Genomic DNA, 12,043 nt, shown 5'->3' on the forward strand with positions numbered 1-12,043 from the left:
TTCATACTGGTATGCCCTGTGCAGGTCAGGTTTGAACTACTGGGTAAATGGGGCATGTGCATAATTTCCAGTGCTGTTGTTCTTTATAGTATGAATGAAGTACTCTGGTTTTAATGTCTGCTACCTTGACAAAGGGATTAATTCACAAAGGCTTTTTTTGGTGGTTAAACAAATAACAGGAATGTGTTTTCAGTTTATTGGAACTGTACAATGTGGAAATTAAATACCTAGCATAAATGAAATTTACAGAATACAAAAGTTAATTAAATGTACAGAATTACATGCTGTAACCATTTATCTTCAGTTCTGTAATTAGGTCTTTTTCTTTCTGACAGGTGGTTTGTGAGGAAGGTGACAACTATGCCTACTCAAAATATGGACGATTTTGTCATGAAATCAAAATGAACTATTCTCCATATGTGAATTATTTCACTCGAGTATACTGGAATAGATCCTACTTTGTATATAGAATCAACACTGTGATATCCTTCCAGTCCTGAAAAAGCATGCAAGCTTCTTCCTAAGGATTGATAGTGAATGAATTTCAGTTGGAAAAGTTCCTTTTGAGCAAGGAAGTCTATTTTTGCAGATAGATGTGCACACATGCAGTGTACTGACAACTTTATTCTGCCAAACTGAAATTCTTTGATCAATAGATCAGCTGACACATATACTTGTCCTTGAAGGAAATGGGAACATTTATCAGTTTTACAGTCTCTACAATGTGCTACAGTCTTCCATGTTTTTACATTTTTTTTCCCATTATAAATCATGTTAATCTTCATGTAAATGAGATTTCTAACTTTAGTGTTAGAGAGTTGATATGCGTAGACTTCAGTAAATACAGAAAAATGATATAAAGAGCTTGTTTAAGTCATATAGCTTTTAATTTTTAGCAAGAAAGCAATCGCTATCCCAAGTCTTTTCAAGTAAGTGTTTGGATTTTTAGTTTGGAGTTTCTTTTGTTTTAATTCTTCCTGTCTTCCATGGTAAACATTTCTCTGTTTCTCAAACACACATTTATACATCTTATGTGTAGCTATATAGGTTGTATAAATCAAATAAGGAAGATTTTACTTAAACAACACTTCCATAGATTAAAGCACTGATCTCTATATTGTTGTCTCTGTTATCTACAGAGACATGTTGGTGGAAATGCTAGGAATTAGACCTAGCAATAGGAGCCAACAAGCTCAGATCTTCAGTTTGGAAAGAACTTGTCTTCAGCATTTCTCCACACTTAAGTGTTTATGTGTGTACGCATAAGTGTGTCTTTCTTAGCAGCCACCAGAATGGGCCAGTATACCACAGTATGCCATACTTGTTTTCAGGCAAGTGTAGCAGGACAACCAGGTTTGCTACTGAGACTTCTGCACTTCAGTTTCACCCCCTGTGTGTGTGCTGGTACGTGTGTGTGTATGTGTGGGCGGATGGGTGATACTCATTTCATTTCAACTTATTATGCAATAGCTATATTAAGATAGTGCCATAGCTGTCATTTAAAACACTATAATCACCACCATTAATAAATAATGGTACAGGTGTTCATAGCTATTTTTATATCAATTATGCAAATACATAGATCTTTGAAAATTTGGCAAAGTACTCTGCAGTTTTGCTTTCCCTCTAAAATTTGTTATATGCTCCTCTTTACAACTCCTTTTCTTAACAAGTTATCTGTTCATCCTGTTTGTTGCTGGCTGATAGACTTTCAGAAAAGAAAGAAAATGAATGATGTTTTGATTACAACTCTGGGCTTAATCCTAGTGTTGAGAATGGAAACTCCAGTAAAAGGTAACACTAGCGTTGCTTAATGTAGATATAACTGGACAAAAAGCCAGAACTGAGTTTTGGAAGAAGTTGCTCACCCCTTAGGAGTTACCTGCAGTTACAAATTAACATAACACCTGGCCCAGAGACCAGTCTGTCAGGCACGTGAGAATGATTCTTTGGAGCCCAGATGTCCTTAATGAAGGATCTGGCAAAAGAGGATGAACCCTCAGCTGAAAAATCTGCAAATCATTCTGCAAGTGGAAGCTGCAAAACAATCCTTACTGCAAATCAGAGATTTTAACTCTGAAATTATTAGGAACTGCAGCATGTTGTTGTATGTGCATGATTCTTCTCTGCTCTATGCAGATACACTTGCTTATTTTACACTGACACGTAGTGCTGAGATTTTTTAAACCTTGTTATCACTTTTGGAGTGATTTAAAAGAAAAAAGCTGTATTGTTGTAAAAGCCAACGTGTCTGTAATCTGTTTTTTACTTTCAGTTATATTTTTAGGCCTATGAGTCTTGGCAAAATGTTAAATTATGTATTTTATTTGAAACCAACATTCAGATAAATCCATTGAATATATGGGATGTTGTCACTGAGAGAAACATTTATCCATATAACTGAGTTACAAGTTATAAGTAAATATCCTTTCTGGGCATACAGGCATCATGTTGGGAATAATGTGTATCTGTGCGTCTGCTGGAGTGCAGGCTGCATGTATTTGCTTGTGTACAAGTGCATGTTTTACTGCACTGGGCTATTTCAGACTGCTCAATTACTGTGTACCAACAGAAGCTTGTGTATTAACTTGAGCTATGGCAGGCCTGCAGGAACCCCCTCTGTATGTGTGGCTATAGATGTAATATTTGGAAGTAAGTTTACAGTTCCTTTTCCAATTTAGGTTTGTTTGAATCACGGTCAAGGAATTACATGTCTGTGTGTTGGTCACTTAATATCTTGAAGTTAGTAATTCATGAATATCACTTCATATCAGCAATAAGGCATTGCAGGTGCAAACTTCAGGGTTACAACAGTACTTGGGTAGATGAAGTTACAGAACTTCTGGCTTCATGCCTTAGACTGCCATGCTGAGATGTAACATTCAACTATCCTTGGCTGCCTGTTGTGTTTTACTGCAATGTTGTGTGTGTTACCATGTAGAACATTGTTTGAACACATACATGTAGAGCACACATATTAAGAAAACCACAAATGAGGCCACCCACACATCTAAACAAAACTGTATTGTAGCACATTGGCCTTTATACATGTTTAAATGAACGAGTTGAACTTTATTTGATCTGTGACATAGTTACTGTTATGAGTTTTGTCATAGTTTTTAAGATTTATTCTTGATACTTCAATTGATTCTGCTGTAGGAGAATCATTTAAGATTTTTACCTTGCTTTTTATATTAGAGAAAATTATATTGCAGCACCATTGGCACAGCAGCCTTAAGTAACAGAAGGAGCCTTTTATTTGGGAGAACATTGTGATTGTTCCTCTAAAAAAGGCATAATTAAAATGAGTGAAGAATCATATCTTACGAAGAAAGTGAATTAATTTCTTATCCAGCCATGGACTAGCAAAAATACTGTCTAATCTCCAGCTTCTGTGAAAAATAATAAGTTCCAGTGATCTCCCTTAGTGGGACAACAATAGGGTACCAGTCTTGTGCAGACAGCCCTGGCTTGGTTTTCAACCAGATCACAGGTTTAACTCCCTGAAATGGTTGTAGGAAAGTTTTATGAATTTTGATCTGCTTTGCTGTAGATGTTGCAATTCAGTTGAAACATGTGCCTTGCAAGATTTTATTAAACAAACAAAAACCTCAATTCATGTTTATTTTTGTGAAGATTTTTTTTTAAAATTCCTGTCCCTCTGATTTCTAGAATTTCTTTTGTGTCTTAATATGCCAGCCTCTGAGGATGCCCAAGTGGTGCAGCTGGGATGTGTTTCAGCCATCTAACAGCTGTTCACTGGGAAGAATGAGAATTTGAATAGCAATTTGTGTGACTATTCTGCTGGCTTATTTCCTCCTTCACATTTCCACTTTCTGATATACTTGATCTTAGTAAATGCAAAAAAATTACCTTGAAAAAATAAATTAGTATAGTATTTTCAGGCACCCACCTGTTATCCTTAGACTTGTGAATCAAAGTTTGACCAATCCACAGCTAAACATACACAGTTTTGTCTTAATCTTAAAAAAATGCTCTTTCACTTCCTGAATTACCACATACTTGAACTCAGATTTGACAGGAGATGCTTGAGACTAAGGAAAGGCATTTCTGAAGATAAACTTCTATTCATATTATTTAAAAAAACATTGATTTCATTTCTTCCAAAGTAAATGGAAATACAATTTAATGCAACACGATCTTAAATACATTTTCTGTGGGGGTGGGGAATAAGGCAAAGATACACAAATGTGGAAGAAAGAGGGCCAAAAGGTTTCACAGGCATTGAAAATTTGTCCAACTATTTGCTCTGGTGGCATTACTATATACTGAAAGGTAGAGGCTAGGGACCAAGTCTTGTTCTTACCACCTTATTTTCACTAAGTCATCTTCAACTGTCCAGACCTTGTGACGTTCCATCAGCATTTCCATGCAATTCACATGAAAAGGAATTGCAAGATGAGGCTGTAGGGATTGTAAGGCATACAATCCCTACAAATACTTCTTAAAACTTCATGTAACCTGTCCTTCAACCAAAACTCTAACAGGAGAAGGTGTAGGCTGTGCTTGTGAATGTGTGAGCATGTGCACACATGAGGTGTTTGCATTTACAGGTGTCTGTTTTACTATTGTGTTTTGGAGATAGAATGAGGAACTTCTCTTATCACTAATGGTGATTGAATCTGTAAGTCTGGTAAATATTGATGGGCAGGTGGACTCTGGAGTACTGTGGGTTTGGAGATGAAAGAGAAACAGAACTTTATTTCAACACAAGCAATATTTCCTGTGAAATAATACCTCAACATAAATCTGCATAATCATGCTTTAATACTCTTTTTAAAACCTAACTTTAGAGAGGGAAATGTGGGAATTCTAAGACATGCCTTGTGTGTTATCTTAAATCTTTTCTACTTCATCGGTACAGCTAAAAATCAAACACCATTATGTTGCTGCACTCTATGCCAAATGCAGAGCTAGTGATGCCTAAAGGTCTTCTGAATTGTTTTGTACCTCAGCAGTGGTTTAATGTAATTAATCTGGCAGTGAGATTTCATTTTTGTTCCAGCACAGTTAAATGTATGTATTTCTGCCTTTCAAGTGATGTTTAAGGTTACCTATTTATTTGATGGGACAGAAAGTTTAATGCCTTTTAAAGATTCAAACTTGTTTACTTCAGTAATGGAGAGGAATTATTGGTGGTGTTTTACTTGTTAACAGTGATGTTCAGCAGTAATGTATGTGGCATGTGGGCTTATCTATGTGCAGCTATTTAATAACAAGTCTAAGGAATACAATTCCTTTTATCCTGTTTGTTGTCTTGGACAGTTTTTTATCAAAATAATGTATACATAGGAAATATTTTTCTCTTGTAACAAATTTTTTTCTGTAAAAAAAAATTAATAAAAGCCAAGTCCAGAAAGTATGGATTGTTTGGGACACAAACCATTTTATCCTTTGAGAACTCAAGGGAAGACTGTGCAGCATGGCTCAAAAGTCTGTCTTGACAGGCAGCATAAACAGTCTTGCAACTCCTGAGGACAAGCAGCCTGCTCAGACTGGATCCATATGTTGTGCTGACTGTGGCTGCCTGTTGAGACATACTTGTGTGAGGATGAACAGCAAAATGTGAGCTGCTTCATATGGAACTATTGAACTCTGTGACTCTCCCTAAAATCTTACTACAGCAAGCATGTCACCTGGAAATAAAGTGCTATGCAATGTTAAGTGCTTACTGATTTAATTTTTTAAAATCTACTAATGTATTATCTGCCTTGAATTTTTATAGATCATGATTACATATTTTGGAGCCCTCTATTGTTTTAGACAATATTATTAGTAGGAATCTTTGAATGCAGATCACTTTGTAATAATTTAGCATGTAATGATACAAAATCTTTATTTTTTTTTTTGCTTGTTTGTTTTTTAGTTAAATTCTAAAGACAGTGTAAATACCCTACAGAGCACTTCTCCAAAACCAGATCATTTAGCACCTGAAAAAAATTACGTATTTACCTCTTTAATTTATAGTGATTCTGAGTTTGAGCATTTATCAGACTGCTTTGTTTTAGGCAAGTCAGGAAATGAGCTGATGTTGAAGTATCCAAGTTTAGCCATTCAAGCAACCAGGCTTTGTGGTTGCTTAGCTCAAAGGGGAATGGAGCTTCCTGGCAGCATGAAATTCATGTTGATATCTGTGTACTCTCCTATGCCTTTATGCAAAGCTGACTGTGGTTACTAGCTGTGAAACAGAGAACATTCTATTACATGTAATAGAATTTGTATTGGTATATGTCTATAAATAGGTGTTTTTTGTGAGTCTGTATCTGTGTACAAAATATATATTCTGTTTATAATCAGTGATTCAGAGGTGTTAGGTAAAAGTTGGTTTGGATTATTTTCCACCTAAATAGTGGTTCTGGAATCTGTTTGTAGGACCTAGTTTCCCAGATTTTCCAATTTTTGCAGTGACCCAGCCTATCATACTTCAACTCCTGTATGCTTTCAGGTTGCTTAGGTAATAAATGTCATGGGTGTTTTTTAATGGTGATGGGATGCATCTTGTTATGGATTAAACTGCATATATAGAATATACAAACATTAAACAGTCCTGAGTGCTACAGAGCTATTCAGTAGGTTCTAATACACCATCAGTACATTTACTTTCAGAACCTTGAACAGCTTTACAATGCCTTGGAATTTCTTCTGTTTCACAGTTACACTGTACTGTCTGCTGTCAAGCCGTGACTCCTGCTGGTGCTGTACTGACTGGTAATGGAAAGACCCAAAGCATGTTAAGACTGACTTTATTTTTAAACTGCAATAAATACCAGAATATTCTGTAAGGTGAGGTTGAATGTAAAGTGATGCCTTAAGCTATTCTCCCCTCTGAAGCAAGTTGAAAAAGGACAGGTAAGAATGCAGCTCCATTCTTCACTGGCTCACGTTACACCCCGTGAGACCCCGAGCACAGAGGCTGTGGTCTCCCCAGAGTAGCTGCTGGGTGCACCTGTGATTTCCATGGCTGATCTGACTTCAGTTCTGGGCAGTAAGACAAAATTACTGCAGCAGAAGTGACTAAACCATTTATGCAATTTTAGGTATGTTAAAACCATAAAAAAATCATAAAAGCCTGGTTTTAGTTTCATCACAATAACCACTTTCTGAAACACATGCAGTTCTGAAACACGGTCATTTTAATTTATTTCAGCATTGTTAGCACATAGATAAATGCTGTTCCTTTCTTTTTTCCTTGTTTTTTTCCTTTTTCTCTCCTCCCAAGCTGGCCCATTTTATGACAATCTGAGCTGTAGTCCAAACTGCTGGCTGCATTCCAGGGGCTTGTCCCAGCTGCGAGGGAGGGCCAGAGGAAGGTGTTGGGCTTGCTGATGTTTTGGCAGAATGGCAGTACGTAGATTTAGTGGGTGCAGTTCACAGTACTCAGTTCACTAGATCAGCTTTGCTTAAGAAGAACCCTAAAACTAAATTTCACTAAATTTCACTTCGGCAGTAGAAGCTGACAGTATCCTGAAGATAATCTGTGTTGGTTTAAACAATATCTAAGGAACTTAATTATATGTATTTACTTCTTGTCTATGTTGTTTCCTGTCGAAGACAAGAGCCATCTCCACTTTTTTTACTGAAAAGTCTCCTCTTGGATTAACACTGGATCAGTCTCTGTGGATTCTGCTTCAGTTTTGCAGGAACAGACAAGTTCCTTTGGAAAACATGGCTAGACTCAAGTGTGTTTGCATCTCTTTAAATGGTAGGGTAGGATCTATGGCCACAAATATCTGTACCTTTGTTTTGCTGTCACACAGGTTTTGCATAATTGGGTGTCGAAAATAACACAGTTGTGCTAGTGAGTATCCACAAGGTGAGCTTGGCTCTGGTTCTTCTCTGTGAGGTATGCCCTAAATTCTGGCAGTGGGAGTGGCATGTAGGAAAAGCCTGATTTTTCCATCACCAAAATGCTGTGTTTATGTATTAGAAATACATGAATTCATAGGTGGGAGGGAATACTGTAAATAAAATGTAATTTATATCTTCACAGGCTGTAGGGGAAACTATATTTCTAAGTGCTTGAATAGAAGAGAATAGAAAATGTAGTGTGCCCTGTAATGTAGGCTAGAAATGGGAACTTGATTTTCAGAGGATTTAACTTCCTTCTTGAAAATTGTGTAAGGATGCAACACACTTCAGAAGAGGGAATGCTGTGCTGTGTCTCCATACAGACCTAAGCTTGTCCTAAACTGAATGCTTGTTTGCATGGTCTGGCTAGCTCATTAAATGTTTTAAATTAATGAGCCTTCTAGTGGCTTTGTGAAGGAAGGAATTAGGGCACAAAGAGCAACCATAGCATACTCAAATCTTGCTACAGCGCATTAACTAGGCATGGATCTGGATGGTTACTTTCATGCTGTTATTGGTAAACCATTCTGTAAAACTGTTTAGTTTTACTTTTTGCCTTCCCAGTCTGAAATCTTGCATTGTGGCACATTTTAGAAGCTATCATCTCTTCACCTTCAGGGGGTAAAAAATGAAGGTTGACAGCTGGTAATAATGGGATGTGATCTCCCAACAATTACCTCTCCTTAAAACTGGTAATTCCCCAGGTGGCACAGGGGCAGGTCTAGCAGCTGGTTGTCACCTTTGACTGTTGCATGTAATATTTGACTAAAGACAAGTGAAATGGATTCTGGATTTCTTGAGCAGAGCTTCACTTCCAGCCTAGATATGTCACCTCTGAAGTTACAACACAGCTGGCAACAAACACCCCTGCCTTCCTAACAACCTTCTGGTAAAACTAGCGAGCCTGTTCGAAGCAGGAAGAGGGAGCATTTCTGATGGAACAACACCTAACACAGTTTGACCAGCTGCATGTGAAGACTCCGCAGAAGGCTGTTCCTGAGCTGTTACCATCACTATGTGAAAGGAGATACTCTTGTTCTTGTTTATTAACAGGAAGAAGCTGCTGGGAACTCATGCTTGGAGCAATGAGAAAATGAGTACTGTTTGATTTGATGAGCAGTGATTGACACTGGAGTGTCTGGCTTGTATTCACACTTCCACGGATCAATGGAACAATGAATTCCATGCCCAGGTTGTTTTATGTATATTTAGTGGGACTGATTCGTTTGCTTAGTATATTCAGAAAGACCATTTCAGTCTTGCTCTCAACAACAGCACACACTATTCTTGTCCCAAAAATATTGCATCTTTCCTGAAGGAGCAGCAACCTGAATGTGTACTTCTGAGAGGCTGTACTTCCAAGACAAACCCAGCTTATAATAGAGAAGCATATCTGCTGGGTGACAACTACTCTTATGATTCAAGTGTCCCAAGGTCCACTCTCCTTTATGCAATAGTGGTTTTTTCCTCTGTTTCTTTTATGGTAGTTCTTGTAGCTTGGCTGGGTGGATTTTTTCATACAGGCTCAGGAGACGGGGCGGGGGGAGATTTGCCCATTTTCCCCAAGTCACCCCCGCGCCCCCCCCCCCCCCAAAAAAAAGTGTAGTTCATCCTGTGTCCGCTCAGCTTGCAGAAGACCCGGAGGGAGCAGCCGGATTTATGTGTTGGTTTGACACCGGTTGAATGCCAGGCACCCACCAAAGCTTCTCTGTCACTCTCCTCTGTAACTGGACAGAGGATAGAATCCAGCAAAAAGTTCACGAGTCAAAACAGGGACAGGGAGAGATCATTCACAGATGACCCTCACGGGCAATGTGAATTGGGGGAAGAAGAGGAATTTGCCAAGCAACATTGTGCGCTTTGCCACGGAATAGGGGAAGGTGAGGAATTTGCACCTCAGTGTTGTGCGCTTTGCCACGGGCGGGATGCCCGCTCGACCACGCGGGGCGGGCTCGGTCCGTCCCCGCCCACGGCCGTGAGTGGCCGCGGGACGGGCCAGGGCTGCCCGTGCCGTGTGTGCCCGCGGCGGGAGCGGTGCAGAGCCGGGCTGCGCTCCGCTCGGCGGGATGGGCAGGGCGCGGCGGAGCGGCTGCGGGCTGCTCCCGGTCCTGCTGCTGCTGCCGCTGCTCGGCGGGGCGGCGGGGCCGGGGTGCGGTGGCTCCCCCCGCCTGCTGCGCTTCGCCGGGCAGGTGCCCGAGAACAGCCCGGCGGGGACGCGGGTGCGGGGTTTGCGGGTGCCGCTGCGGAGGCTGCTGGGCCCCGGGGAGCCGGCCGGGGAATGGGCGCTGGAAGGCGACGGCGCCTCCCGCTTCTCCCTGCAGCGGCGGCCGGGCGGCGGCGGGGGGCTGCTGCTTCTCCGCACCGCCGAGCCCCTGGACCGAGAGACGCAGCCCGAGTACGGGCTCCGGCTGCGGCGGCGGCCGGGACGGTCTCCCCGGGAGGCGCTGCTGCGGGTCCGGGTCCTGGACCGCAACGACCACCGGCCGCGGCTGCCGCCGGCGAGGCCGCTGGAGGTGGACGAGCTGGTCCCGCTGGGCACGGAGGTGGCCCGGCTCCGCGCCTCGGACGGCGACGAGGGCGCCAACGCGCGCCTCACCTACCGCCCCTGGCCGCCGGGCGCCGGCAGCCGCCTGCTCTTCGTGGTGCCCCGCAGCGGGCAGGTGCTGACCGTGGGCTCGCTGCTGGGGCTGCGCCGGCTCCGCCTCTGCGTGGCGGCCCTGGACCACGGGCGGCCGCGGCCGCTGCGCAGCCCCGCGCGGTGCCTGCGCCTGGCCGTGCGCGGGCGGGGGGCGGCGGACGGCGCGGGGCGGCGGCGGGAGCCGCGCTCGCTGCAGCCGCCGCCCGAGCGGCCGCCGGGGCCCGGTGCCCGGCGCTACACGGCCCGCCTGCCCCCCGGGGCGCGGGTGGGCGACACCGTCTTCACCGTCCCGAGGAGCCGAGACCGGGCGGCGGGCGGCTGGTTCGAGCTGGCCTCTCCCGGTGCCACCCCCGTGGGGGTCGACAGGACGTCGGGGCGGCTCTACCTGCGGCGTGAGCTGCGAGCGGGCGGCCGGGCGGAGGTGCTGGTCAAGGTGCACCGCGGCGGCGGAGGAGGTAGCGGTCCGGGAGGGGACGGGGAGAGTGGCCGGGATGGGGTCGGTTCTCTCCGCGGTGCTGCCCCGAGTGGGTCGGGATGGCCGCAGAAGGGCTGCCCCGAAGGAGGGGGATGCTGACCAGGCACGGCCGTGCCGGGCATTTGCCATTCGAGGAGATGAAGCTGCCCTCCGTGGGGCGCGGAGAACCGCAGGCGGCTGCGGGAGCTGCCCCCCGGCTGTGGGAGCTCGGTGGGGACGTGGGAATGTGCCGGCTCTTCCCCGGTACCGCCCGCAGAACTTCTGCCTCCTGCCTTTGAAGGAGCAGCTGGAAACAGTAGGGAATGGTGTTTTGGTTATGTTGTCTTGTAAGGAATTGTTGTCACAGTAGGCTCACTTTTGTGGGAACGGAGGTCTCTGCTCAGGGGTTAACATGCAATTAGGACCCGGTGAAGAAGGGACCACGCCACAATAGATAGATTGTTTCATAGTGGGGGCAGTTAGCAGGGAGCCTCTCCTGTCGCTCTGGTCCTGCTGGAAGGAGCTGGGAAGAGGGGACGCTGTCCTGGGTGTGGGCACTTACAGACCTGCAGCTGCAGCCCACCGCGCTGGGGGATCCCGCTGCGCCGGCTCCCTGAACCGCACCCAATGATGCCGGGAGTCAGCCACAGCACTGGCAGAGCTGCGCACGGGAAGGGAAAGGACTCGTTACAAAATAGATGTCAACGAGCCTAGGACAAGAAAAAGAAAAATCTGAATCAGGAATCCTAGGAGTTGGTGTAGAGAACTAAATGGAGATATTGTAGTTATAGCATGTCAAGAGCTCATATACTGTTGTGTATGGTTTTCCTAATAAGACAGCAAAGAGAATGGCTAGACTTGATAAACTTCTTAAACCACATTAAGCTTAAGTTGCGTTATGGTTGCAAGAGCCATCCTTTCCATGTGTTACTTTCATCTTAGAGTAAGATTTAGAGTGCATTTGTAAGTGCAGCTCAGGTCACTAATAATGTAACTAGTTACCATTTGCCTGGGTTTGTTTTGTATTGTTTGCTTGTCTTTTTTCTTCAATGCTTGCAACTAAACGAGGGAACATTTATCAA

The 12,043-nt window shown here is 43.6% G+C and overlaps 3 protein-coding genes across 4 annotated transcripts in view; all 3 read left to right on the forward strand.

Annotated features, from left to right (window-relative positions):
- The window catches only part of DPY19L4 (dpy-19 like 4), a 33,722-nt gene extending 27,354 nt beyond the window's left edge, over positions 1–6,368 (forward strand). For both annotated transcript variants that reach the window (XM_053980556.1, XM_053980548.1), the window contains exon 19: positions 336–6,368. In XM_053980556.1, the coding sequence (XP_053836531.1) occupies positions 336–500 (165 nt within the window). In that variant the 3' untranslated portion in view covers positions 501–6,368. The remainder of the gene's footprint in view (positions 1–335) is intronic.
- A 3,128-nt stretch (positions 6,369–9,496) lies between these two features.
- Positions 9,497–11,081, forward strand: LOC128808978 (protocadherin-16-like). The gene has a single exon (XM_053980700.1). The coding sequence runs from the start codon at positions 9,936–9,938 to the stop codon at positions 11,079–11,081; it is 1,146 nt and encodes a 381-aa protein (XP_053836675.1). The 5' UTR covers positions 9,497–9,935.
- The window catches only part of LOC128816255 (neural-cadherin-like), a 54,612-nt gene continuing 53,474 nt past the window's right edge, over positions 10,906–12,043 (forward strand). Inside the window, exon 1 of the mRNA XM_053993720.1 lies at positions 10,906–10,962. The gene's annotated coding sequence lies outside the window, so the exon portion shown is untranslated. The remainder of the gene's footprint in view (positions 10,963–12,043) is intronic.

The sequence above is a fragment of the Vidua macroura genome, chromosome 1, assembly GCF_024509145.1.
Source record: "Vidua macroura isolate BioBank_ID:100142 chromosome 1, ASM2450914v1, whole genome shotgun sequence".
Taxonomy (NCBI): Eukaryota; Metazoa; Chordata; class Aves; order Passeriformes; family Viduidae; genus Vidua; species Vidua macroura.

Coding starts and splice junctions, on each gene's coding strand:
- LOC128808978 (XM_053980700.1), top strand. CDS start 9,936: ATGGGCAGGGCGCGGCGGAGCGGCTGCGGGCTGCTCCCGGTCCTGCTG.